Consider the following 27478-nt stretch of genomic DNA (forward strand, 5'->3'; position numbering starts at 1 on the left):
CTACCCCTAAGGGGAAAATGAAGGACTAACACCTCGTGAACCCAATGGCTTAACCAACATAAAACCGATTGTTTTCTATGGGAAATAGCAATTGTACCTTACTTGTTTGATGAATATAATCGTAAATTCTCTTATTTTTTAAAGGCAGATAGTTGGGGAATTTTATACTCCTCCATAATATTCTTCAAAACTACTTTAAAAATTTAAGACAATTTGTAAAATGCATACATGGCCAATAATTAACTTTTGCTCTAGGTTGATAGTCCTTAATAAAGGCTCTTTCTTGCCTCTTGAAGGGTTTCTTGAAGTCTCCAACTGATTGAAAACAATTGTATTCAACCTGCATTGTTGAAACGGAGAACTTCTTCAGCAGAACTCCAAGCTCATTTCATGTTCATGGAGAAAGCAGAACACACAAAGGGACAGGCTGCAACTTCTCTCCTTTTGACCTAAAGTTTCTCCTCTAACATCCATCAGTTATTTCTCTCCTGTCTCTGGATAAAAGTGACCCTTTCACTCTTTCAGAGTTAACTCATCAGCTTGTGTCCTTTATCCCAAGTCTCTGACCTTCCTTGGGGCTTATGTTACTTCATCATTGTCTTGACTTCATGGCTGAATCTCACCCCCTCAGAGTTTACAAACTCAGTCCCATTCTCTCCCCAGACTCTGGTTCCTCCTGGACCACCGTCCTACCTCTTTCCTTCCCATCATGAGCACTCTAATGTCTGCCCTTGCCATGAGGTCCCACATGTCCAAACCACCAAATCCAACAGGACTTATTCAATCTTTAAATGCTGTTGAATCTCTCAGGGTATTGAACTTTTTTCCCTTGGGTCTGGTTCTTTCTTTGGCTTCTTTGACACCTTGCGTTCCTGTGAGTCATGCACCTCAGTTACTTCCTCCCACCTCTTGAATGGGCTGTGCCCGGTTCATCGCTCACAGCTATCTGACGCTTTGCTGCTCTGCCAAGCTGAACTTCGTTCTCAGTGATGATGGCTGCAAAGCCTCCTGCCTTGACTGGTCCGCTTCTTCTCTTGTTTCCAACAGCTAGCTTGTCAATTCCTCCAGAAGATGGCTTTTAAAACCCAAAACTCCAAACTCCTCATCTGGCCCACTGTAATTCATCTTTTCTGATTGTGTGCCCAGCTCAAAATGGATTCTCCATTCTTTAGAAACTGATGTCAATCCACAGGGTACGCTGCTAGCAGCCATTTGACTTGGCTTCCTGATCACAGGTGATCTGCACAGAGGCAGCCACCTGCCTGAGACTGAGCCACTCACGCACCCTCCCCTAGTTTTGAAGCGAGAGAGACAAAGACTTGGACTAGTTAATGGTAGTGTCTTAGGGGAAAGGTCCATGAATTCCTGGTGCTGGGTGCTCTCGGAAAGTTCTACTAAAGTCCCTCTTTTAGTTAAGCTTGCTAGACTTGGCTTTTAGTACTTACAGACCCTTAGGTAATAGTTTCACTGATACTTTCTCTCCAAAAATCCCTAATTCTGTCAAGGTCCCTAACGTTCCCTCACCTAGGAGGGCTTGAACTTTGATTCTGCTCTTGCTTTTCATGAGGCCCACATTCAGAATGCTCAGGCCTTGCCGGTTTTATCTCCAAAATTAATCCCCTCTTCTCCATGTCCTCTACTATTGCCCTGGTTCCAGGGTTTGTGATCTTTTTGCTGGGCTTGTCCAGCCTTTCTGTTGCTCCAGCAGTAACTCTGATCATATCACTTTTCTGCCTAAAACTCTAGGCTGAGTCTGATTGCCCTTCCCATAGAATTAAGGACCCTTCTCATTCTGGCTCACAGATGCATGGGGCCATCTTCTGCCATATCCACTCCTTTTATGTGCCAATCAGGCCTGATGACCAGCCTTGTCCACACATTCTCTCTTCTTCACTTCCTCTATGATTTTTCACTGTTGTTCCCTTTGTCCTTCAGCCCTCGTAAAATCTTACTTCTTCTTCTTTAAGGCCTATCTCAGGCCCTTTCCACATATCCTTAGGAGAAACTCTCATCCATCCTCTGGGGCAGGAGATTACTTGTCGTGTTTTAAGTTCATCTTCCCTTCCAGATTGTGAAGCATGGGCTACATTTAATTCCTGGCACCACAGTGGTCGATCAGAAGTGGATGTTGAGTGCATTGGATTAAACACCATCAAATGTTTACCAGGACAGGAAAAGGCCTGAGAGAAAAGCCAAAGCCAAAGTAATTCCTCCCATCACTGTATACCATGGTTTTAGCCAAAATCAGGGAAAAGAAAGGATGGAGAAGGAGTGCAGAGTAGGTGAATTAAATGGATTGTGCCCCAAACCTCCAGGCATCAATGTCTGAAAAACAGGACACTCACGATCTCAACCACTGCGCCACCAGGGAAGCCCGAAATTGTCTTTAAAATCCAGAAAGAACATAGTTACACAGCTTCAGAGTTTAAAATGCATTTCCATACACGTTAACTGACTTAATTTGCACTACCACCCCGTGAAGCAGTTAAAGTTTATGAATGCCAGTTTGTAGGTGAGGGAACAGCCAGGTCAGGTGACTTCAACAAGGTCACGCTATGTAATAAATGTTGGGCCTCTGCTAGGAAACTCTGCCTTCTAATCTCAGATCCAGTATTCTTTCTCTCTGCTGTACCATGTTGTCTCTCCAATGGCAGAGTTAAAATACAACGAAACAGGCTATTTGGGGAAGTGGGCATAGGTAGGAGGGTCATAATTTACTTCTAAATCATGTACATATCCCCCCCCCCCACGACCCTTTCTGTCCCCCATGCCAGCCTAGGTAGGTTAACCATCCAGTGCAGAAAATGTTACCCTATTTCCAGAAATATATACCACCCCCAAACACTTTGAGTTGATGGCAAAATATTTTAATTTTTCATAGAGCTGTTTCCCCCTACCTCATAGACGCAACACGGAAAAGAATCTGCATGCACGTTTTCTGGCTGAGCATGAGAACAAGGTGTGCATATACATACACGCATATACATACAGGTTTATTTAAATGATCGGATCTACACTTTCGGAGGCTGTTTGAAGCATCTTATCAAAAGAAAACACATTTTAAGCAAGAGGTTAAAAAAGCTTTTCAGACCCAGAGGCCATTTAATACAATAAATCCTACTTGGGTAGTTTAGCAAACATTTTTTAAAACCCACATCCAACAGACTGGTTAGTATTGGATATACAGATTTGGTTTCAAAGCTGAAATGCCCCTGGTGTAACAGACCTTCTCATGAAATTCAGTTATTTTATATTATGCCATAAAAAATAAGGGCACATATCTATTGACAACTTAAATATTAACTCGATAGGCTACTTGGTGATATAAATAGGGAAAAAAAAAAAGTGGTCACGGACTAAGAAGACTATGACACCAGCCCATCTCGGACAGCAAAGAATGTTAAACTCTATCCTAGAATCTAAAACAGGAAAAAAAAAGAATCAAATATTCCACTCCATATAGACCCCATCTGGCCCAAACCATCCCCCAAGGAGTGCACCCCCAACACATGAGGTTGACTAACCACCTGCTACAGCTGTTACTATGTCACTAATTAACAATGATCACAGAACATGTGTCATACCAGAGGGTTTGTTATCATACACAATGCATTAGTGGCTGCAGGAATCTTCCTCCAAGAGTTACCATCAGAAGGCAAGCTGACGAACATCCACGCTGCTGGTCCAAGTAAACCACAGCTAAGAGACAGAGCATTCATCTGCATGTGGAGCTCTCTGGCACGCTCCCCACTCTAGTTAGCGGGGCTGGGGCGTGGGGGATAGTCCCAGCCGGGTGCTGCAGCCTCCTACTCCTGGGCCTCCTTGCGGGTCAACTTGTAGATCTCGGTAGGTCCGTCCACGTGGGTGATAGTGGTGGTGAGCTGGAGTTCTTCCCCACTGTGGACACCCAGATCTCCTGAAACAGGGTTTTTGGTGTTAGATGTGGTCAAGGAGGAAGGAGAAAGCTGGGATTCGTCTCAGTAACAACCGCCCAACACCAGAGCTCTTTCACATTCTGAGCTTAGAGCAAAAACCAGGGCACAGACACCTAAAACTAGGGCTGACTCCCACCCTTTGCACTCAGACTTGCCAGTGATTTCTTAGCATTTCCATCTCCCAGAGAAGACATTTTAAGGATAGATGAGTCAGCTTACTGCCTACGTTATTCGTAATATTATTAACATTTAATAGAGCTTACTTTGTGCCTGACGCTATTCTTGATGCTTTATACGTGATGGTTGAAATTTGTCAAATGCGTCTTCTGCGTCTATTGACACGACCATGCGGTTTTTGCCGTATTTAATCCTCACGAGAGCCCTCCGAGGCAGGAACTCTGGTCTTGCCAGCTTTACAGGTGAGGAAGCTGGGAGGGGGGTCAGGAAGAGGAGCAGACACACGATGGAGCCGGGAACTAGGCCAAGGAAGGTAGGTCTGACTCCAAAATCACGTACACATTCGCTGTGAATAATTTACAAAGCAGCTACGGCCATGTGAAGGTAAAGACGACCTGCCTATATTTACCAACAGATTGGACAGGGCACTACATGTAATGCCTTTAGGAATAATTAGGGGGTTTCTCCTCCAGGAATAAAACATAAGAAATGTGCTCTGAATTTTCTGTTGCCCCCAGGATTCTACACAACACCAGTGTTCTGGAGTCATCACCAGTGGACAAAGGTATTCCTCTGCTAAAATGGAATAATGTGGCCTCTTCTCAACTAGCAGGAGAAAAATAAGTTTCCCTGTTAAACTCTTAGAGTCTACTATGTGCCGTAAGACCATCAAGTGAATATATAGCTGGCAAAGGGAAAACGAAAAACACCAAGACCCAGTGGTTCTCAGTTAGACTGTATGTGGGGTGCACATGTACAGGCATATTTGCAGAGAGGGATGCTGGAGAACAAAAGGTTAAGATTATGTCTGGGATTATTTTTTTACTTACATTGTACACAGATGATTTCATAGTTTCTGGAATTGACATTTTTCCTACTTCAAAGCATGGAATTAAACACATAAGCGCTGTTTTCAATTGGGATTCCATACTATTACTTAGAAGAAAGCGCTGGCCCAACTAATATCTTGTCACTAGTTTAGGAATTGCTGGGCATCCATTAATCTGATGGCCTTAGGACTCTAGGGGTCACCCTGCAGGCTGCTTGGCTGGTGCCCTTCATGTGTGCCACGGGGTATTCATTTTTCACTGTAGACCCTCAGCAGTTGTGCAGCTAAATCACTCTTATGAAATGCTGGAATTGCAGTTCTCTACCCAGAAGAATCTTTAGTCCCAGAAGCGGGGTCATTAGCTGTTGCAGAAACTGTTAATAGCATTTTGGGGCTGTTCTAGCAAGTGTCCAATCCAAGGACAGGGCGCAGAGCAGGTACCAAAGGGGTATCAGCCCAGACTCCAATGGTACGGCACTTGGCATGCACCAATAGAGTGGAAAGGCTGCTTAAAGGCTTTACACAGAGCTGCCTGGGGCCACGTGGAACCATTAATTATACAATGAGCAAGTTTTCCCAGGTCACTAACTTACATTCTCACTGCTGCAACTTCTAGTCCACTCCTCAGTCAAGAACGGGCTCAAGCCTCAAATTTCTTGGTCAAAGCTAGTTCTGGATTCGCATATCTGGGTGAGCCAACCAAAACTTCAAAGCCAATTTCATGATCTGCATGTCTGAGAGTCATCAAAATTTCAGAGAGTCCTGAGCACCCCAGTAGACCCATCAGTACCTCCAAGTGTTTACCTAAGGAATCCCCTTCACTGAAGACTTCGTAGAAATAGATACTAGATTGTAATTCTACTCAGGTTTTGAACCGAAGGCACCAATTATTTAAGCGTAAAATGTGATTCCAATTAGCAGGTCCTGGAAAATGTGTATGACCGTTACAGATCACATCATGTGACAAAACAGCCAAAATTACTTGGGCTTTTTAATTTTAACAGGTACCTATGTTACAGTGCTTGTCCTATGTCTGACTCCATTCTAAACACTTTACAAATATTTATGCATTTAATACTCGTTACCAACCCTTTGAGAGAGGTACCATTTCATCATTTCCATTCTTTTGAAGAAGAAACTGAGGCACAGAGAGGTCAAGTAACTTTCCCAAGACCCAAGTTGATAAATAGTGATGTGGGGGGGCTTCCCTGGTGGTGCAGTGGTTGAGAGTCCACCTGCTGATGTAGGGGACACGGGTTCGTGCCCTGGTCCGGGAAGATCCCACATGCCGCGGAACGGCTGGGCCCGTGAGTCATGGCCGCTGGGCCTGCGCGTCCGGAGCCTGTGCTCCGCAACAGGAGAGCCCACAACAGTGAGAGGCCCGCGTACCGCAACAACAACAACGACAAAAAATAGTGATGTGGGGTTGAAACCGGAGCAATGAGGCTCCTCAACCTTAGGTTATGCTGACTCTATGTAAATATTCAAGTTTCCAACACCCATTGAGACTGCCGGTGAAGTACAAATCCACATACAATACGTTACTGTCATAGATATATACATATATACATACAGTAATTTGGATGAATTGTTCAGCATATTAATTTTGCATTTGCATCTGATGAAAGGAAGTTTATAGCACACAACATCAGTGCACTGATAGTAAGGAGAGCTATTATTTATGAGTATTTACCATATGCACTTTTAGGGGCTTAGCGCGCCCTGTATTTCCTAATAAGATGTGAAGACACCAAGGCTCAAATAGGCAATGAATTTCTTTAATGTGACCAGGCTTGCTCCCAGCAGAGCCGGAATGAGGACCTGGATCAATGGGACTCTGGCTAGGAAAATCCATGATTCATGTGTGGTTTCATTGTACCTTGAAGACCAACATTTCCCCCTTAGGGAACGGATGGGAAAATGACAGTGACATAGCAGGAGTAGGGATCCCGCCATTTGTCTCCAAACTCCACAAACTTCCTCTTCTGCCAAGGTCTCACTCCACCTGCTACCCTCCCTCTCCCAGCTTCTGCTGCTTGGTGCACAAACATGTCCAAAGTCTCTTCCCTTCCAAGACAACAAAACAAAACAAAACAAACCCTTCTGAAAATGTGATATGTTTCTTATTAGGGGGTAGGAGCAGAATAAGTGGAAAAGAATAAATTATGAAAGGAAAAGAATTCTTCAGTTTGCAGTAAGTCTCTCTTCCTAGTTATGATGTCAGTTCATCTCAGCTAATTAACAATAAGATGAAGCCTTGGGCTTCCCTGGTGGCGCAGTGGTTGGGAGTCCGCCTGCTGATGCAGGGGACGCGGGTTCGTGCCCCGGTCTGGGAAGATCCCACATGCCGCGGAGCGGCTGGGCCCGTGAGCCATGGCCGCTGAGCCTGCCCATCCGGAGCCTGTGCTCCGCAACGGGAGAGGCCACAACAGTGAGAGGCCCGCGTACCGCAAAAAAAAAAAAAAAAAAAAAAAAAAATGATGAAGCCCTTCTTTCTAACCATTGTGAAATGAGACCAATCTCTGCCATGGGATTTAATCTCAAAGGACTATCAATAGATCCACATCTATGGTATGACATCCACAGATATGCAGCTGCTGCTTGATTTTAACTGCTGGGATGCATACCGGGGATGCAGAAAGCTACATAAACTGCACTCTAATGATATAATGATGAGCACAGCTTCCTAAGACTGGCAGCATTTTAATGACAATTATTTGTGTAAATGTGGCTACTTTAGTCAAAGAAGGGAAACTTCTAATTTAATTCCAAGGTTGTTTCACAGAATTTGGGAGAGATCCACATTCTTCTAATATTAATAAGGGCTACCTAATTCTGTCCTCACAACCACGAAGGCAAATTAGTACCTCATTACCCAGATGTGGAAGCCAGAAAGCTCTCATACTATGAGTTTATATTTATTTCTTGAGGTCATACACAGTATATATTGGAGCCAGGATTCCAAACCATCTGTGTCTACCTCCAAAGTTTATGTTCTTTCTATAACACTCCTTACTTTTCTGTGGAATTTCTTCCAGTCCCACAACAAACCTCTTCCCATTTTCACCTTCAACGCTAAGCTCAAATGATAACTCTCTGTAATGATGTCTCTGGTTCATGGAAAATGAGAAAATCAAGGAGAGTGTATTGTTAGTAAAGCTAAATTATTTCCATGCCAAAGACTGTTGTTTACAATTATATCCTTTCTACATTTTGGGTGTTAACAAAATACGGGATGGTGGATTTTCTAAATCTTTAAAAATAAAAAAAAAAATTTTAAAGAATGTAAATCACCAGCACAGTATCTGCTATGTAGTAAGTGATCATTAAAAACACCCACCAATACTTCCTCACATGGGCCGGTCCAGCTCCTCCCTGCTCTGCTCTACACGGTTCTATCTAGTCCAGCACCCCAGCACTGGAATTCCCCACTGGGGTTTAGGGACAAACACTCAGCTAGAAAACAGGTGTGCTGGGCTTGCCTGGTGGCGCAGTGGTTGAGAGTCCGGCTGCTGATGCAGGGGACACCGGTTCGTGCCCCGGTCCGGGAGGATCCCATGTGCCATGGAGCGGCTGGGCCATGGCCGCTGAGCGGATGCCCCCCCACATCACTATTTATCAGCGGCTGAGCCATGGCCGCTGAGCCTGCGCTCCGCAATGGGAGGGGCCGCAGTAGTGAGAGGCCCGCGAACCGCAAAAAAAAAAAAAAACAAAAAACAGGTGTGCTTTGGGATGACTCAGCCTTTGTGATCCCTTCTGGGGGATAAGGCAGAGTGGCCTTGGTAGGAAGGGTTCAGGGATCTCTCAATCCCTTTCAACGATCAAGTTGGTTTATACCAGGCTTGAAGTGAGCCGTTTCCCATCTACCTCCAAGGTGCCTCCAGACACTCAGTGCCAGGCACCTCTAAGGAGGGGAACAATAAATCCTAGACATTTTGCATGAAATCTTAGCATGGTAGTTTGAATTGTACCTCCCCGCCAATCCATTTGTTGAAGTCCTAATTCCCAGTACCTCAGAATGTGACTATATTTGGACACAGGGTCTTTAAAGAGGTGATTAAGTTAAAATGAAGTCATTAGGGTGAACCCTAATCCAATATAACCATAATTTCTCCTTCTGAGAAAAAAAAAAAGATGAGGATACAGACATGCACAGAGGGAAGACCATGTGAAGAGACAGGCTATCAAGACCCACTTCAGAATCTGAGTCCAGCCCTGGAGGGAAGACCGATTCCATCGCTGCTCACAGACATCAAGGGGAAGCCAGCCTGGCCATGGGTAGGTGCGTGTCACTTAACACACAAGCAGGGGAAAGATCGCAACAAAAGGCAGCCACTGTCAAAGCCTCATGACTCAAACCAAACATTTACTGAGGCAACAAAAGCCTAAGCCACCTTTCCTGTGAAACAAGCAGCAGGAGATCTCAGAAGCCTCCAGAAGCAAAACTGACACTGAACGGTAGCTACCAAGACACAGGACCTGGAGTTGCTGCTGTGGCTTCCAGCAGAAAGAATGTGTCAGACAGAAGACATTTAGTGGGAATAGAAATAGAAAGGAACCTGTTGGCACTTAGAGTGTCTCCTGTTCCCTCTGTCATAGTCATCTAGTCAGGAATACCATTTCTCACTTTTTTTCTAAAACCTTCTGATAAGAATTTTATAAACGAAATAACACAAAAATGAAAGCTAGTATCAAGAACTGACTTCATAAGCAACTCCAACTTTTTTTCCCTACATGAACTGGTGACTTGAGGGGATCTGGACAGTGTGTCCTGTGTGCAGGGCATCAATGGTGTACCCCTGAGAGATGAAGCCTTTGCTCCGGGCTGAGGGTTAACATCAGCCTGTGTTGCAGTTTGTTTCTGCCTGGGAAGACATCCAGAATGATTCGCAGATTGATTATGGAAACAGGTAAAAGGAAAAGCTTTAATGAAAAGGCATCAGGAGCATGGCAGAAAATGTGAATGGTCCTTGAAAGAGAAGGTCTAAAGTATCTTTGCTAAATTAAAGAAAAAAAAGTATATGTATATCTATATATATGTATACACATATATACATATATACACATAAGATGACTATATGTAAACAGATACATATGTATACATTGATAGTCTCATTATATATATATATGTATATATATATATATTTTATTTTTATTTATTAATATTTTTAACACATTAAAAACTATTCAGTTTTATTAATTAACGTATATTAAGTACACACATAGTCTAAATAAAGCCTTTCAAAATCCACTGTATGATCCTCAATCAAAATACAGATTACAAGCATTCACAAACATTCCTGTTCTTCTGATATAAGAATCTGAGAATTGGGATCTCTATGGTTTACAAAACTAAGGGTAATCGTTTAGTAAACATGGACGTAAATTAATTTTACGACCATATATATATAGACTGATTTGAATGTGTTTATACCAACACTGCAGCTATGGTGGATCCACCGACAGTTAGGAACCTGGAGTACCACACCCCTGCGGCACCAATCAGCTGCTGACAACATGAAAACATTCTAGCTTGGACACCCTGGCTGGAGTTGTCCTGCACACACATTTCTCAGCATCTCTCTCCATCTCCCAAACAAAACAACACTTCTCAGTGGTCCTTTCTCTTTCCTTAGCCCCTCTGGCCTCTGCTGCATCAGAACCTGCTTGCCAAGTTCCTGGAAATGAGCTTTCTCCAGAGCTCCACTCAGGATCCATCTCACGAAGGCAAGAAGAGCCACATACCTAGGATTCATTCTCCATAGCAAGAGATCCAAATTCTTGGCTCTGGACCTTACAAGCTAGAGTGGGGAGGGAGTCCAAGCCATTTAAAAATAAAAACTTTCCACAAGAAAGGAAAAGGAGCATGGGAAGGCTGAGGAAGGAGGAGGAATGCCATCCAGAGAGTCGGAGAATTTAAAAATGCACTGTAGGGCAGTGTGGGAAGATGAGGAGTTTGCATCTCCCCACAACGTGGGCACCGGCAGGATGCTGGTGGGGTACCTCGAAGCCCAAGGTGACAGGAGGAACACCCAAGTGAACTGGTAGGATGTGGGGGGACTGAGGAGGTAGGAGAAGTGGAGGCCAGACAGGACAGGTGCCCTTGAGGGGTGGCTGAGAGGGAGAAGGGGTTCACCCTTGGAGGCTTGGATCAGGGGGAGCACGCCCAGCGCATCACCTGCCCAATCGTCCAGAGAAGTCTGCCTGATTCTCGGGCCAGGTCCTATGCCCTCAGAGGCCCACTACAGGCTGCGTGGGTCCTGGGGGCATAGGAGGGAGACGGGGAGGAGATCAGGAGAGGCACGCAGGAGGGGACCTCCAGGACCGGGAGGAGCGGGAGAGGAGCAGAGGGAGTTGGCCCAACCCACTTGAGTCCGGGAAACCTACTGAGCTCCCAGGTGGGGTCCCCAGTGCTCTGAGACCAGAGGTGGGAGGCACACCTGGGCCCCTTCTGTTCCATTGAGCCTAAGCCCCACCCCCAACACCCCCAGGGCCTTTTCCAGTCCTGTGGGTCCTAAGCATAAGGCCTGCCCACTGCCCAAACCCCACCCCTGCTTAGGCCGCGCCCTACATAGCCAAGGCCTTTTCCACCTTTTCTTCTTTTCTTGCCCACTGCCCAAACCCCACCCCTGCTTAGGCCCCACCCTACATAGCCAAGGCCTTTTCCACCTTTTCTTCTTTTCTCCTCCTCTTTTTTATTATTGTGGTTCTGTTTAGCCTTCCAGCTGTTGTTTCAGCTCTATTTTTATTTTTACATTCTTTCTAACATATCTATTAATTTCTTAGTATAATTTTATTTTTTACTTTGTTATTGTTCTCCCCCCCTTTTTTTTTTGGCTGCTCTGGGCAGCTTGTGGGATCTTGGTTCATGAGCCAGGGGTCTGGCCAAAGATCCTGCAGTGGGAGCTCCGAGTCCAAACCACTAGACTAATAGAGAACCTCAGACTCCAGGGAACATTCATCGGAGTGGGGTCTCCCAGAGGTCCTCATCTCAGCACCAAGACCCAGCTCTACCCAACAGCGTACAAACTCCAGTGTTGGAAGCCTCAGGCCAAACAACCAGTAAGACAGGAACACAATCCCACTCATCAAAAAAAAAAAAAATGAGATGGCAAAAAAATATGTCACAGATGAAGGAGCAAGGTAAAAACCTATAAGACCAAATAAATGAAGAAGAAATAGGCAATCTCCCTGAAGAAGAATTCAGAGTAATGACAGTAAAGATGATCCAGAATCTCAGAAATAGAATGGAGGCACAGACTGAGAAAATACAAGAAATGTTTAAGAAAGCTGTAGAAGAAGTAAAGAACAAGCAAACACAGATGAACAGCACAATAACTGAAATGAAAAATACACTAGAAGGAATCAGTAACAGAATATAACTGAGGCACAGGAACGAATAAGTGAGCTGGAAGACAAAAGGGTGGAAGTACCTGCCGAGGAGCAGAATAAAGAAAAAAGAATGAAAAGAATTGAAGACAATCTCAGACACCGCTGGGACAACACTAAATGCACCAACATTCAAATTATAGGGGTCCCAGAAGAAGAGAAAAAGAATGGGTCTGAGGAAATATTTGAAGAGATTGTAGTGGAAAACTTCCCTAACATGGGAAAGGAAATAGTCACGAAAGTCCAAGAAGCACAGAGAGTCCCATCCAGGATAAACCCCAAAAGAAACACATCAAACCACATATTTATCAAACTAACAAAAATTAAATTCAAAGAAAAAATATTAAAAGGGAAAAACAAAAAATAACATACAAAGGAAATCCCATAAGGTTATCAGCTGACTTTTCAGCAGAAACTCTGCAGGCCACAGGGAGTGGCAGGATATACTTTAAGTGCTGAAAGAGGAAAACCTACAACCAAGATTGCTCTACCCAGCAAGGATCTCATTCAGATTCAATGGAGAAATCAAAAGCTTTTCAGACAAGCCAAAGCTAAGAGAACTCAGCACCACCGAAACAGCTTTACAACAAATGCTAAAGAAACTTCTCTAGGCAGGAAACACAAGAGAAGAAAAAGACCCACAAAAACAAACCCAAAACAATTAAGAAAATGGTAATAGGAACATACATATCGATAATAACTTTGAACATAAATGGACTGAATGCCCCAACCAAAAGACACAGACTGGCTAAATGGATACAAAAACAAGACCCATATATATGCCTGTCTACAAGAGACCCACTTCAGACCTACGGACACATACAGACTGGAAGTGAAGGAATGGAAAAAGATATTCCATGCAAATGGAAATCACAAGAAAGCTGGAGTAGCAATACGCATATCAGATAAAATAGATGTTAAAATAAAGACTGTCACAAGAGATAAGGAAGGACACTATGTAATGATCAAGGGATCAATCCAAGAGGAAGATATAACAATTATAAATGTTTAGGCACCTAACATAGCGTGCATAAACCCACCTCAAGACATAAGGCCAATGCTAACAACCATGAAAGGAGAAATCGACAGTAACACAATAATAGTAGGGGACTTTAACACCCCACTTAAACCAATGGACAGATCATCCAAACAGAAAATAAATAAGGAAACACAAGCTTTAGATGACAAATAGACCAGATTGATTTAATTGATATTTATAGAACATTCCACCCTAAAGTTGCAGAATACACTTCTCAAGTAGACACAGAACATTCTCCAGGATAGATCACCTCTTGGGTCACAAATCAAGCCTTGGTAAATTTAAAAAAATTGAAATCATCAAGCATCTTTTCTGACAACAATGCTATGAGACTGGAAATCAATTATAGGAAAAATACTGTAAAAACCACAAATACATGGAGGCTAAACAGTGAGCTACTAAATAACCAAGAGATCACTGAGGAAATCAAAGAAGAAATAAAAAAATACAAAGAAACAAATGACAACGAAAACATCATGACCCAAAACCTATGGAACACAAAAGCAGTTCTAAGAGGGAAGTTTATAGCAATTCAATCTCACCTCAAGAAACAAGAAAAATCTCAAGTAACCAATCTAACCCTAGACCTAAAGGAATTAGAGAAAGAAGAACAAAAATACCCCAAAGTTAGCAGAAGGAAAGAAATCATAAAGATCAGATCAGAAATAAATGAAAAAGAAATGAAGGAAACGATAGCAAACATCAATAAAAATAAAAGCTGGTTCTTTGAGAAGATAAACAAAATTGATAAACCATTAGCCAGACTCATCAAGAAAAAAGGGGAGAGGACGCAAATCAATAAAATTAGTAAAGAAAAAGGAGAAATCACAACTGACACCACAGAAATACAAAGGATTATAAGACACTACTACAAACTATATGCCAATAAAATGGACAACCACGGAAGAAATGGACAAATTCTTGGAAAGGTACAATTTTACAAGACTGAACCAGGAAGAATTAGAAAATATAAACAGACTTATCACAAGTAATTAAATTGAAACTGTAGCTAAAACTCTTCCAACAAACAAAAGTCCAGGACCAGATGGCTTCACAGGCAAATTCTATCAAACATTTAGAGAAGAGCTAAAACTGATTCTTCTCAAACTCTTCCAAAAAACTGCAGGGGAAGGAACACTCCCAAATTCATTCTACAAAGCTACCATCACCCTGATACCAAAACCAGAAAAAGATATTACAAAAAAGAAAATTATAGACCAATATCACTGATGAACATAGACACAAAAATCCTGAACAAAATACTAGCAAACAGAAGCCAACAACACATTAAAAGGGTCATACACCATGATCAAGTTGGATTTATCCCAGGGATGAAGGATTCTTCAAAATATGTGAATCAATCAATGTGATACACCATATTAACAAATTGAAGAATAAAAACCATATGATCATCTCAATAGATGCAGAAAAAGCTTTTGACAAAATTCAACACCTCTTTATGATAAAAAACCCTCCAGAAAATGGGCACAGAGGGAACCTACCTCAACATAATAAAGGCCACATATTACAAACCCACAGCAAATATCATATTCAGTGGTGAAAAACTGAAAGCATTTCTATTAAGATCCGGAACAAGACAAGGATGTCCACTCTCACCACTCTTATTCAACATAGTTTTGGAAGACCTAGCCACAGCAATCAGAGAAGAAAAAGAAATAAAAGGAATACAAATGGGAAAAGAAGAAGTAAAACTGTCACTGTTTGCAGATGACATGATACTATACATAGAAAGATGGAGAAATACACCATGTTCTTGGATTGGAAGAATCAATATTGTCAAAATGACTACACTACCCAAAGCAATTTACAGAGTCAATGGAATGCCTATCAAATTACCAATGGCATTCTTCAGAGAATTAGAAAAAAATTTACAGTTTGTGTGGAAACACATAAGACCCCGAATAGCAAAAGCAATCTTGAGAAAGAAAAGCGGAGCTGGAGGAATCAGGCTCCTTAACTTCAAACTATACTACAAAGCTACAGTAATCAAGATAGTATGGTACTGGCATAAAAACAAAAATATAGATCAATGGTACAGGATAGAAAGCCTAGAGATAAACCCACACACATATGGCCACCTAATTTATGACAAGGGAGGCAAGAACATACAATGGAGAAAAGGCAGCCTCTTCAATAAGTGGTGCTGGGAAAACTGGACAGCTACATGTAAAAGAATGAAATTAGGACTTCCCTGGTGGCGCAGTGGTTGAGAGTCCGCCTGTCGATGCAGGGGACACGGGGTCGTGCCCCGGTCCAGGAAGGTCCCACATGCCACGGAGTGACTGGGCCCATGAGCCATGGCTGCTGAGCCTGCGCTTCCGGAGCCTGTGTTTCACAATGGGAGAGGCCACAACAGTGAGAGGCCCATGTATCGCAAAAACAAAAAGAATGAAATTAGAACATTCCCTAACACCATACACAAAAATAAACTCCAAATGGATTAAAGACCTAAATGTAAGACCAGACACTATAAAACTCTTAGAGGAAAACATAGGAAAAACATTCTTTGACATAAACCACAGCAAGATGTTTTTCCACCCACCTCCTAGAGTAATGAAAATAAAAACAAAAATAAACGGGAACTAATTAAACGTAAAAGCTTTTGTACAGCAAAGGAAACCATAAACAAAATGAAAAGCCAACCCTCAGAATGGGAGAAAATATTCGCAAATGAAACAATGGAAGTAGGATCAATCTCCAAAATATACAAACAGCTCATGGAGCTCAATATCAAAAAAACAAACAATCCAATTTAAAAATGCATGGAAGACCTAAATAGACATTTCACCAAAGAAGACATACAGATGGCCAAGAGGCAAATGAAAAGATGCTCAACATCACTAAAAGTAGGATCAATCGCCAAAATATACAAACAGCTCATGGAGCTCAATATCAAAAAAACAAACAATCCAATTTAAAAATGCATGGAAGACCTAAATAGACATTTCACCAAAGAAGACATACAGATGGCCAAGAGGCAAATGAAAAGATGCTCAACATCACTAATTATTAGAGAAATGCAAATCCAAACTACAATGAGTTATCACCTCACACTGGTCCTAATGGCCATCATCAAAAAATCTAGAAACAGTAAATTCTGGAAAGGGTGTAGTGTAAAGGGAACCCTCCTGCACTGTTGGTGGGAATGTAAGTTGATACAGCCACTACAGAGAACAGCATGGAGGTTCCTTAAAAAACTAAAAATAGAACTACCATATGACCCAGCAATCCCACTACTGGGCATATACCCTGAGAAAACCATAATTCAAAGAGAGACATGTACAACAGTGTTCATTGCAGCACTATTTACAATAGCCAGGACATGGAAGCAACCTAAATGTCCATCGACAGATGAATGGATAAAGAAGATGTGGCACATATATACAATGGAATATTACTCAGCCATAAAAAGGAATGAAACTGAGTTATTTGTAATGAGGTGGATGGACCTAGAGTCTGTCATATGAGTGAAGTAAGTCAGAAAGAGAAGAACAAATACCATATGCTAACGCATCTATATGGAACCTAAAAAACAACAACAAAAAAATGGTACTGATGAACCTAGTGGCAGGGCAGTAACAAAGACATAGACATAGAGAATGGACTTGAGGACACGGAGGGGAGTGGGAAGCCTTGGCAAAGTGAGAGTAGCAGGGACATATATACACTACCAAATGTAAAATAGATAGCTAGTGGGAAGCAGCAGCATAGCACAGGGAGAGCAGCTCGGTGCTTTGTGATGACCTAGAGGGGTGGGATAGGGAGGGAGGCTCAAGACAGAAGGGATATGGGGACGTATGTATGCACGTGGCTGATTCACTTTGTTGTGCGACAGAGGCTAGCGCAGTATTGTGAAGCAGTTATACTCCAATAAAGATACATTTAAAAAAATGCAGTGTATCCCTCTGAGAGTTCATTTTCTAGGTTTCCATGTAATACTCCAAATTAGCTTTTTCCAAGGAGCTTCAAAATTTTGACAAAAAAAAAAAAAAAAAAAAAAAAAAAAATTTTGACAAACGCTCCGTAATTCCTACGATACATTGTGTGATCTGGCGGCAGATGAAGAGATGAAAAGGGAAGAGAGCAGAGAAGGAAAATGATCGGAACACCCAATTTGGAAGAGCCCTTTCCAAATGCACAGGGCACAGCACCAGCCAGGTAAGCTAAGGGCACAACAAGCTGCTAGGGGCTTACGGGCTTCTGCAAAGTCACAGTGGGTCATGTCACCACTGCAGGGCTGCTAAATCGTGTGACTAAAAATTGTGTTTATGATCATAACAGGGTCCCAAAGGAGTCTGCCTGCTAGATTGCTTGAATGTTTTTCAACGAGGGCCCTATTGGCATTTTGGGCAGGATAACTCCTTACTATAAGGCACTGTTTTGCTCCTTGTAGGACATTTAGCATCCCTAGAATCTGGCCACTAAATGCCAGTGGCACGTCCCAGTCATAAATGACAATCCAGGACAGCCATGGACATTTCCAAACACCTCTTTGCAAGGGATTCAGTGCCTATGACCTCCTGTTGAGAATAGCTTTTGAGCTTTTGGTGAAATTCCAGGTCTGTGTGTTGTGCAGACTTCAAAAACAACAACAAATCTGTTGGGGAACAAATCAAGTTCTATTCTCAATGGCGAGGTTCGAAGCCTAGGAGGGTGGCTGCTGTGCTGAGTAAGACGTCCTCATGGGAGCTGCCTAACACTTGGCTCGCGGCTCAAGCATCTGATGCCACAGGGTGGCAGGCAGTCATCCTGCTTCTGCAGGCCTGGCCACAGCACTGGTCTCCCATGTGCCTGAAAGTGCTGGGCTTGGGCAAATTCTCACCAGTGTTTAGAAATCCCTTACGTGTGACGGAATCCCCCTCTGGGCTACCACTTTATGAAAGGAGGTGCTCTTCTGCCCCTTCCTCGCTAATGGGAATGGAGAGAACCATAGAATTTTATGGTCCCAAAAGATTTTAAGAGATCATGTACAGGTGGGAGAAGTGGTGCACAGAGAGGGAAGCAGTTCGCCACTAGTCCCACAGCAAAAACAACCAGAATAGTTTATGTCCATAAAGTGCTGTAGCACGCGGTCAGTACTCAATAACTGTTACCCGCTAGGATTATTATTCCAACATCCCAGGAAGTCCAGCCATTGCTTTAGGTAGTATTTCCCTGGAAGGCAGGAACTCCACCTACTAGGTTCCTGCTTAATACTCTCAAGTCAAGGACAAGTCCATATGGTTTCTGTCAAAGTCCAAGAGGATGGCCATGAAATAAAATCAAGATTCTTGTTCACAAGCCCAGAATCCCTTCCTTTGGCATTATGGAGGGCCACTAAGAGACTACATGCTCCCATTACCATGCATATAGTAAAACACAGAGTGCTAGCAGTGGAAAGGAAGCTGAAGGCTACCTGGCTCACAAGCTTTGTAGAAGGGAAGTCAATCAAACCAAGAGTTGGGCAGGTGGGTAGGTGAGCCAAAGGTCTTTACTCTTGCCCAGGACCCATGGCCAGAGATGGACTTGATAGTGTGACAGGAAGCCATGGAGTAGAAAGGAAGAGAGGCCTGGTGTCTAGGATGCTTTTGTACAGAAGAGGCAGGTGTAATACTGGGGACAGATGGTGGCTGAGACCATTCCACGACCCCTGACCCTCAGCACAGATGCCCTCCTCTCCCTGCTCCATCCCTCATGTTCATCTCAAGATGACTTATCTCAAGATCACTGGCCCATCTGTGAAATAAGGAAGCTAATATAGAACTCTTATTTCTAAAGCATTAATGCACTCAACATTTTCAAAGCACCCTTAAGAACTGATCCTGGCCCTTAAGGAGTTAAGTGTTCCAGCAGGAGAGAGAAGGCACAGGCAAACTCATCAATTACACCTACACGGTGAGTGTCATGTGAAAAGTGTAGTCATGTTCCCCCAGGCCTGCTCTTCAGAACACCAGTTCCAAAAGATACCATGCCTGGAAAAAGGTTTCCAGGGCCAAATGATTTAATAATTTGGAAGTGGGACTACACTGGTGGTCCAGTGGTTAAGACTCTGTGCTCCCAATGCAGGGGGCCCAGGTTTGATCCCTGGTCAGGGAACTAGACACCGCATGCCATAACTAAAGATCCCGTATATCACAACTACAGATCCGTGCGCCGCAGTTAAGACCCAGCGCAGCCAAATAAATAAATAAATAATTAAAAAAAATAATAATTTGGAAGTGCTGTTTCCCCCACCCATTTTAGAAGACATAGTACAAATTAATGTGCTAAAGGCATTAAGATATCTTGCAGTAAAATCATATTAATGCTGATTAAAAACCCAATGATTCTCAAACTCATCTGACTACTAAAGCCTACCAACATCCCATGGCAACAATATTCTACTGAATGTAACTTGCCAGACTCCAACTGGGGTGATCAGTAATGGGTTTGAAGGAGGAGAAAACATTTTGAATGGACCCAAAAGACGAGTAGGGTTTTATCAGGCCCAGATGGAGGGGGGATATGAATCCATCGACTCAGCAGACACTTGCTGAGCACTTCCTATGAGCAAGGCCAACCCTTGGTGCCACGCAGACATGCAGACCTTAAAGCCCTGATCTCTGCTTCAGGGCAGAGTGAAGGGCACTGGCCCTGATTTGACAAAAAGCATCTTTTGTTTGGGGAATAGGAGGCACATGGCCAGGGTAAAGCAGGCATGAAAACGGGAAGAAAGAATAAGGGTGGAGCCAGACAACGTAGGCCTAAGTATGCAAAGAAAAAGGAGCTCTCAGATGTGTTGTTTACCAGGTCACCTCTTCCATGTTAACAGCACTGGCCCAGACAGTAATGTTCATTTCCCTCTGCCATGGCTGGTAGAGAAACCCCAGGCAAGCCTCTCCCTTCTCTGGGTCTCAGTTTCCTCATCTATAAAATGACTGGACTGACTAAGTTCTCCAAGGCTCCTTGCAGCAGCACCAAAGACAGCACATACTAGCACTTAAGGGGAGGGAGGCTATGGGGACAGGAGAATAGCTACCAGTTTGGATGTGTCAACAGGCTTGCAGGAAAATGAGCAGAGGAAAAACAAAGCTAGCTCCACTTCCACTCAGGGCTCAGTCCCCATCCACCCAATATCTCAGATTGTGGTTCTCAAACTAGAAGAATAAATGTAGCACACTTTCCAACAGTCAATTTTGTTCAAAAAATTGAGGAAAGTAAATTTAATTTTTGTACTAAGACTGGGAGATATTGTAGACTAGAATGCAATATTCCCAATGTATTTTAAAGATTTTTTTAAATGAGGACTTAATAGAAATGTCTGCCCTATGCTGGCGTTTTGTCTTATGGCCCCAGAGTCCCTGGAGGTGTTCATTCACACTTGGAGGGAACATTCGACTGGGGAACCCAGAGCCTTTGCTATCTAAGTCTTGTAGAGACAGAAGCCTACTTATCCTGATTAAAGCTATGCCAAAGAGGCTGGAACTCACCATTGGACTGGTCTTCCCCATAGTTCTTATGGGATGGTGCATACAAGAACATCAAAGCAAAGACATACAGGTTCCACATGCCATAGATGCCTGTAAAAAAGGCACTGTTCACTTGGACCGTGACGCCGCCCCACTTCCAGTGGCCTTCAGTCACCTACAGGATAAAGGAGTGACATTCAATTGGAACCAAGAAGAAACAACTCCAACATAGGAACCAACTAACACAAACACCAAGTCTCTTCCATATATGTGAAAGTGAAGGGCCACGTAAGGTTCCATCTTTTAATCTGAATCGTACTAGTATGAATTAAGGTTAATTGAGGGTTTACTATGTGTCAGGCACAAAGTCAGTGGTTCTCATCTTGGCTGCATCAGCATCACCTGGGTAGCGTCTCTTCCTAAAACAGCAGCACATAATTATCCCTAATTTAATGAAACGGCATTTGAGTCTTAACGCTTATCTACAATTATAGTTCCTCCTCTGCTACCTGTCTTCCCAGCTGGATGTAAACTCCCTGCAGGCAGAGACCAGTTCTGGTTTGTTTTCTGCCGTATCTTCAGCACCTGATATACCACAGGGTTGGTGAAATATACAAATGGGTCCTCGGAGTGAGTAGTTTTCCTGAGTGGGGCAGTATGGAGAAGCAGAAGGACACAGGCTTGAAGTCAGAGACCTGGATTCAAGTCCAGGCTCTACCACTCACTTTCTGTTTAATGTAAGAGAAGTAGGATTAAGACTCTAAACTTCAGTTTTCTGAAGTGCAAAACAAAAACTTGCAGGGTTACTAAGGAGAATTAAGTAAAAATATTTCTAGAAATTTCCTGGCACACAGCAAACACTCAAAAAATCTTATTTTATAATGTCACCCTATGTAAGTCACTCACGAAGGTACTTACGAAGCTTTCATATGCTTTACAATTTGGCAAGAACGTTTTGAGGCTGGTTTTGTCTATGTTAATGACTTGGTAATTGTTTTAAGGGCTGATGACATATGGATTGCACTAAGAACGGTCAAGAAAACTGCTGAGCAGAGGAACTAATAATTTGTGCCAGCTCTGAGATCAATGAAATGATTTTGACCACTTCTCCTTGCTCCAGGAAATCTTAAATGGGAGTAAAAGAAAGTATTGAACTGATGTTCTTGTGATGAGGCTGGGTTATATAAACCATATCTAGGAGCCCCTCCTTCTAGGAGCTAAAGTGTAAGATGGCAAGCTACCTCTAAATGTTAATGACTTAAACAATCAGGTTGATTTCACCTCCTGTTTATGAGGCAGTGGGTCTATATTTATTTGGTACCCTCTGTATAACCCATGACCCACAGGGGCCCCAGGCAGAATAAAGCTATAAGGACAGGTATTTCCTTCTGAAAGACCTAGAGTGTCAGTTAACCAGGTTAATGGATTATAGACTTGCCAGTTTTAGTTTGGCCTTGTTAATACATAATTTTTCATTTTTGTGATTCATAAACCACCACCACTAACTCTTATTTACTTTGGGAAATAATTCACTTTATATGACACGCTCAGGAAAGTTTTTATGGCAAAGAATGATTTCATAACCATCAATGATTTTAGAAAAATGTACGAGCATTCAAGCTATTTAGGACTGCTTCTTAGAAACATCTCCAAATGTCACTCTTCTTACTTTTAAGTACAGAATATCCTAACTTTATAAAAATTACAGCACTTAGAGCATACTTAAGATGATTTTTAATGCACATAATGGAAGGGGAGAAGTAGCCTTAAGATAGTTTTTGGAAATCCATGTACCTGCTATCATAACAAAGGGAACTCTTCTTTATGTGATCAAAGAGGGGAAATGAGGCTGGGAGAGCTAAAGGTAATGTGCAGTAAGGCAGTTCTTATTTTCTTCTACTCTGTTAAGGCAGTGGGCCCCTCAGCTAGGGGAAGGGCCTGCAGGAGAGCCTACTTCCCATAATACAAGCTGGGAATACTCAGTATTGACAACTTTGCTGAAATTGATTCTTGCTGGGACTGGCATAACTGATCCATCTAAGGAAACACTCCCCTGCATGCCTGGTACACAATGGCGCTCTACAGACAGATATTTGTTGAATCAATATGGGCAAAAGCACAGGGATGAGTGCAAGAATGCCAGCACAAATACAGGGAGGTAGAAAGGGTGTATAGAAAGAGTCACTTTTAGGAAATATCTAAGAAAATATTGCAGTCCATAGTAAACCATAATAATTACACTTAAAAGTAAAAGGAGTCGTCAATGACCTAATGAGTAGTCAATAGGTCAAATCATTTAAATAGTGCTCTCTACTATATTCCTTTATTATCACTTAAAACAAATCGTCAATGTAGATATTAACAAAGCTAAGACGTTTAGAAATAATAACAAGGATAATGATAGTTAACGTTTATTCAGTGCTAATGGTGTGTCAGGCACTATACTAAGAACCGTACGTGGAAGATATCATTTAGTCTTAATAACAATTCTGTGAGGTAGGCAGGTAATATCTGCACGCAACTGGTGGTAAACTGTGACACACAGTATCTTGCCCAGGATTGCTCAGCCGGAAAGCTGTGGCTCTGACCCACCAGAAAGGTGGGTGTTCCTAACCATTATACAACACAAGAGTAGGAATATTATCTTAAATAGGATGAGTCTCTTAGTTAGAGAGACGAAGAGGCAACTATTAGGTCAAATTTCCTTTGAAATTCACTTAATTGAGCACAATATTTATACAGTATGTGTGTGTATATATATATATATATACACACATACACAGGCTTTTATATTCAAATCTGTAATTATATGAACTATGTATCCCAGATGCAGTAATGTTTGGTATATAACAAACTAGATATATATGCAAAATACAGTTTTACAGTAGAAACACTGAAATGAGATGCTTATACTATGAGAGATGCATTGGAACCAGGACCGGCTGAGGAAACAGTAGATTCAAGCCCCCATCCAATGTCTGCTTTGGGACACCTGCACTTGTTTAAAATGCAGTTGCAGAATTACCCATACTATTTGATTTGTAATCTCTAAATGCATTACTTCCTGCTGAGGGCAAGGAGTTGAATTTGCATAAACGGACTGTATACATAATGTCACTCTACTGTTTGGAGACCCCATTGTGCTTTCCCCTCTTCTCTCTCAATTACTCATGCCTGAGACATCCTGAGCTCCGAGTACATTCCCACCAATATGTACCACAATAAGCAGCCTCAACAGAGCAGGCCTTGTAAATCCAAAATCTTATTAATGGCAAGGCAAAGAGGTGACAGTCACCCCCTTTAAACTTCCAGAGAGAAAAATCAGGTAGCCCCAACCAAAAAAAAAAGAAAAAAAGAAAAGAATCTCCCCTCTGCCTGAAGTCTTATTTCTAAAAGTCCCCGTTTTTCCTGATTTCACATTTGAACAATTTACTTTTGTGTGAAACCACCCAATTATACCCTTGTAGCCAAGTGAAGGTCAAATCCCTTTACACCCAGTAGTCTTGACAACCAACATTCCACTTTACAACGAGATTTCCAAATCCCAGACACAGGCTCTCTTACTGGAAACATTTCCTCTGTAAGTAACAGAATGAAGTGATCACATACAAAAAAAGAACTGGGGAAGGCTCTCTGTGAGTTTGCTGCATGTGGCTCGACCTAAATGTCAAGCACCTGGAATCCCCTTAGTGAAGGTCAGTGACCATCTTTCCTGCATTGCACTTCTGTTCCCTACTGCCTGCCATCCCTAAATGGAATGCTTCTTTCTTTTCCAGAGGGAAGGGGCTAAAATACCAGACTGTGACGTGCCATCACTTGGTTGCTATGACTGAGGCCATTTAAATGGCAGGCATTAAAAGACTGCACCTCAGTACCCAACTACAAAGCCTCAAGGTCACTGCATTCCACAGCTTCCATCGGCCTTTCATTCCTGGCCTCAGAGCTTCAATATCCTGGAGAGATCCCGTCGCATTATATTTCATGAGGCTTAAATGCAAGCTCTCCCAGCAAGCCTGAGAGTATAATGGGAGTTTTAATACATTCCTTTTACCTAAGGCTGGGATCTATTTCAGAAAGTTACCCAATAGGTTTTCTTTCAGGTGAGCTCATTGCTGAGACATTCCAAAATGACATTAAAAAATAAATCCTCTGATGATTGTATTAATACAGTACCTGGGACACTGAGAGTTATGCCTGAAAACGTCTTAGATATCTATAAATAAACCTTAAAAAAAAAATAACCCAGCAGGAGGACTGTAAAGAGCTAATGGAATCCAAAAGACCTCATGGCTACCCCCTTAGAGTTGAAATCCACTCCAGGCCAACTGTCGCAGCAGATATAAAAAGCCAGCCACAGGCTGCAGCCGTGTTAGAAAATACTGGGCAGCAGAATATGAATCTTTTTCTCCGGAGAAAAGCCACAAACTCTGCGACTTGGAAGGGTGGCCTCCTTTGCTTCAGAAAGGTGTACTAATAAAACATGTACCAGATTAAATTTGGGCAACATGTAGCCAGCTTAAAGATCAGCCCAAAATCCCTCTTGCCTTCAGATGGGAGAGACGCTCTGCAGAAACAAGAGAGTAAGTGGGATGGGATGGGGCCATGGGGCAATGACTTCAGCTTTCAAAAGTAGCAGAAGCACGTGTTAGGAGCAAAAGGGGTCCTTTCTTTCTGCCTCCCTGAGAACGTATCTTGGTATTACCTTTTATTCCTCAGCCCATCTTCCTCGAGGTTCTGTTTCTCCAAGGAGTGTGTCCTGCTCTCGCAGCCTTGCAGAGCTGGTTGTGTTAAGTGTCACAGTGCATTACTGAGGGACTTGAGGACTGGAAAGCATTTTGGGCACATGAGGGAATCAGCCAAGGGATAAGTCTGGCCTCAGACACCCTTGTTTGAGCCTCAGCTGGTTGAATAAAAAACTCATTCAGAATCCGAAATATTTTTACTGCATTTGGAGTGGAGGGTGAAGTTTCCAAGGCTTTATAAACAAACAGTCTGATACAAACACAGCACTGTTATAGGTCAAAGCAGAGGTGGTGCACAGAACCTCTGAAGATGTGTATGTATATTTGTTGTATTTTTTTCTATTCACATCAGCCTTCAGCAGCAGCCCTAACACTGCTCAGTGGGCGTAGCCAACAGGGCTCTAGGGATTAGAGGTACCCTTGGGCATCCTTGGATAGAATTCAAGGGGTCCATGAACTAGAGTGGGAAAAAATTATGTCTTTATTTTCTTTACGTCTTTATTTTTATAAAATTTAAATTGTATAAAATTTTTTATAAAAAATATTTTTATAAAAAATTTTATAAAATTTTTATAATTACGTCTTTTCAGTCTCTAACTGAAAGTTACCATTTCTTTCAATTATGAATGTAAGAAACAAATCCCCATAATATGAGCAATACCTGTAATTCTGTTACCAATATCTGTAATTCTGTCACCAATAGAAATTATATTTTTGGATCGATTACACTTATATATCTGAAATCTCTGTAATATGTATAACTGCAAATATACATCGCCTATCTATCTATCTATGTATCTGTATGATTCCCTTTGAAATCCAAAGTATTTTGTTCATTTAAAAACATTCAAAGAAGAGGCCTTTGGATGTTTGGAAGGCCATGGCCTTCACCTAAGGTTACCTAAGGGGTCCAGGACACAAAAAAGCTTAGGAGCCCCTCTCCTAAAAGGAAGCTTGCTAGCAAAATGGGGCAAGTCTTGTCCTAAGGCTCTATTTGCACTACTAACGTTCTCACTTTTAATCAAATATAGGGATGACAGAGCAGCTGGCAAAGAAAATCAAAAGACTGGATTCTGGTGCCTAACTCACTGTATGTCCTCTGGTACAGCACTCACCCTGCTGCTATTCATAAGAGCGCAGCTACCCACGCTCACAGCTTGCCAGGTCCTCTGCGAATCACTCTGCAAGCATTACTTCATATGATCCTTACAGCCGCCTTCTTCAGGTGGTGCTATTATTATATCCATTTTATGGATAAGAAAATTAAACCTTAGAAGTGTTCAGTAATCCATCCATAGTCCCACCCAGTTGGAAAACAGCATAAATGAGAAATGTCTCTGAGGCCATTAGACTTCATATTCTAGCAAACTGGCATAGCAATTCCTATCCTACTTACCCATCAGATTTTTGTGAAGCTCAAAAGCATGATAGGTACGTAATATGTATGATTTAAACAGTACTTTCCAAAGCAAGTTACCAATATTTAAAAATCATTATCGTTACCATTATTGAGATTTTCAAGTAGAGCTTTAGAAATAACCAGAAGAAAGATAAAGCTCTATCAAGGGGAATTTTGAATTACATTTCATGTTTAAGTGGCAATATAATTGTGCCAAAGAATGGCTGATGGCCTGTAAAAGGATCTATGTTAATGCTAGATAAGGATCAAATCAAATGAATACTTGCTTGTTGGTGATCTGCTACAGGGCTTGAAAAGTTATGCTCTTAAGTAAATGAAACAAGTGCCCTTCAGTCTAGCTGCAGGCTTTTAATTTAATTAGCAACTTTTCCCTCCTAGGAGGCTGTACTGAAAGAAAAATTCAGTCTACCTCTGGCCAGGTGATAACAGTCCCAGATTAGAGCTGCCTAAAAGCAATGGTTTGATCAGCTGCCCAGCATAACAGCCTCTCTGCTCCTTT

General features: G+C 42.3%; 1 protein-coding gene across 2 annotated transcripts in view; it reads right to left on the reverse strand.

The window, feature by feature from the left end:
- Positions 1 to 2851: 2851 nt before the first annotated feature.
- Positions 2852 to 27478, reverse strand: part of WLS (Wnt ligand secretion mediator) — a 106518-nt gene continuing 81891 nt past the window's right edge. Inside the window, exons 11-13 of one of the 2 annotated variants that reach the window (XM_024734640.1) lie at positions 20839 to 20992; positions 4199 to 4363; positions 3829 to 3916 (exon numbers count right to left, since the gene is read on the reverse strand). In XM_024734640.1, the coding sequence (XP_024590408.1) occupies positions 4212 to 4363; positions 20839 to 20992 (306 nt within the window). In that variant the 3' untranslated portion in view covers positions 3829 to 3916; positions 4199 to 4211. Of the gene's footprint in view, positions 3917 to 4198; positions 4364 to 20838; positions 20993 to 27478 lie in introns of both variants that reach the window. The other variant, XM_024734641.1, reaches the window with a different exon arrangement.

Source organism: Neophocaena asiaeorientalis, unplaced genomic scaffold (genome assembly GCF_003031525.2).
Source record: "Neophocaena asiaeorientalis asiaeorientalis breed wild unplaced genomic scaffold, Neophocaena_asiaeorientalis_V1.1 scaffold15, whole genome shotgun sequence".
NCBI lineage: Eukaryota > Metazoa > Chordata > Mammalia > Artiodactyla > Phocoenidae > Neophocaena > Neophocaena asiaeorientalis.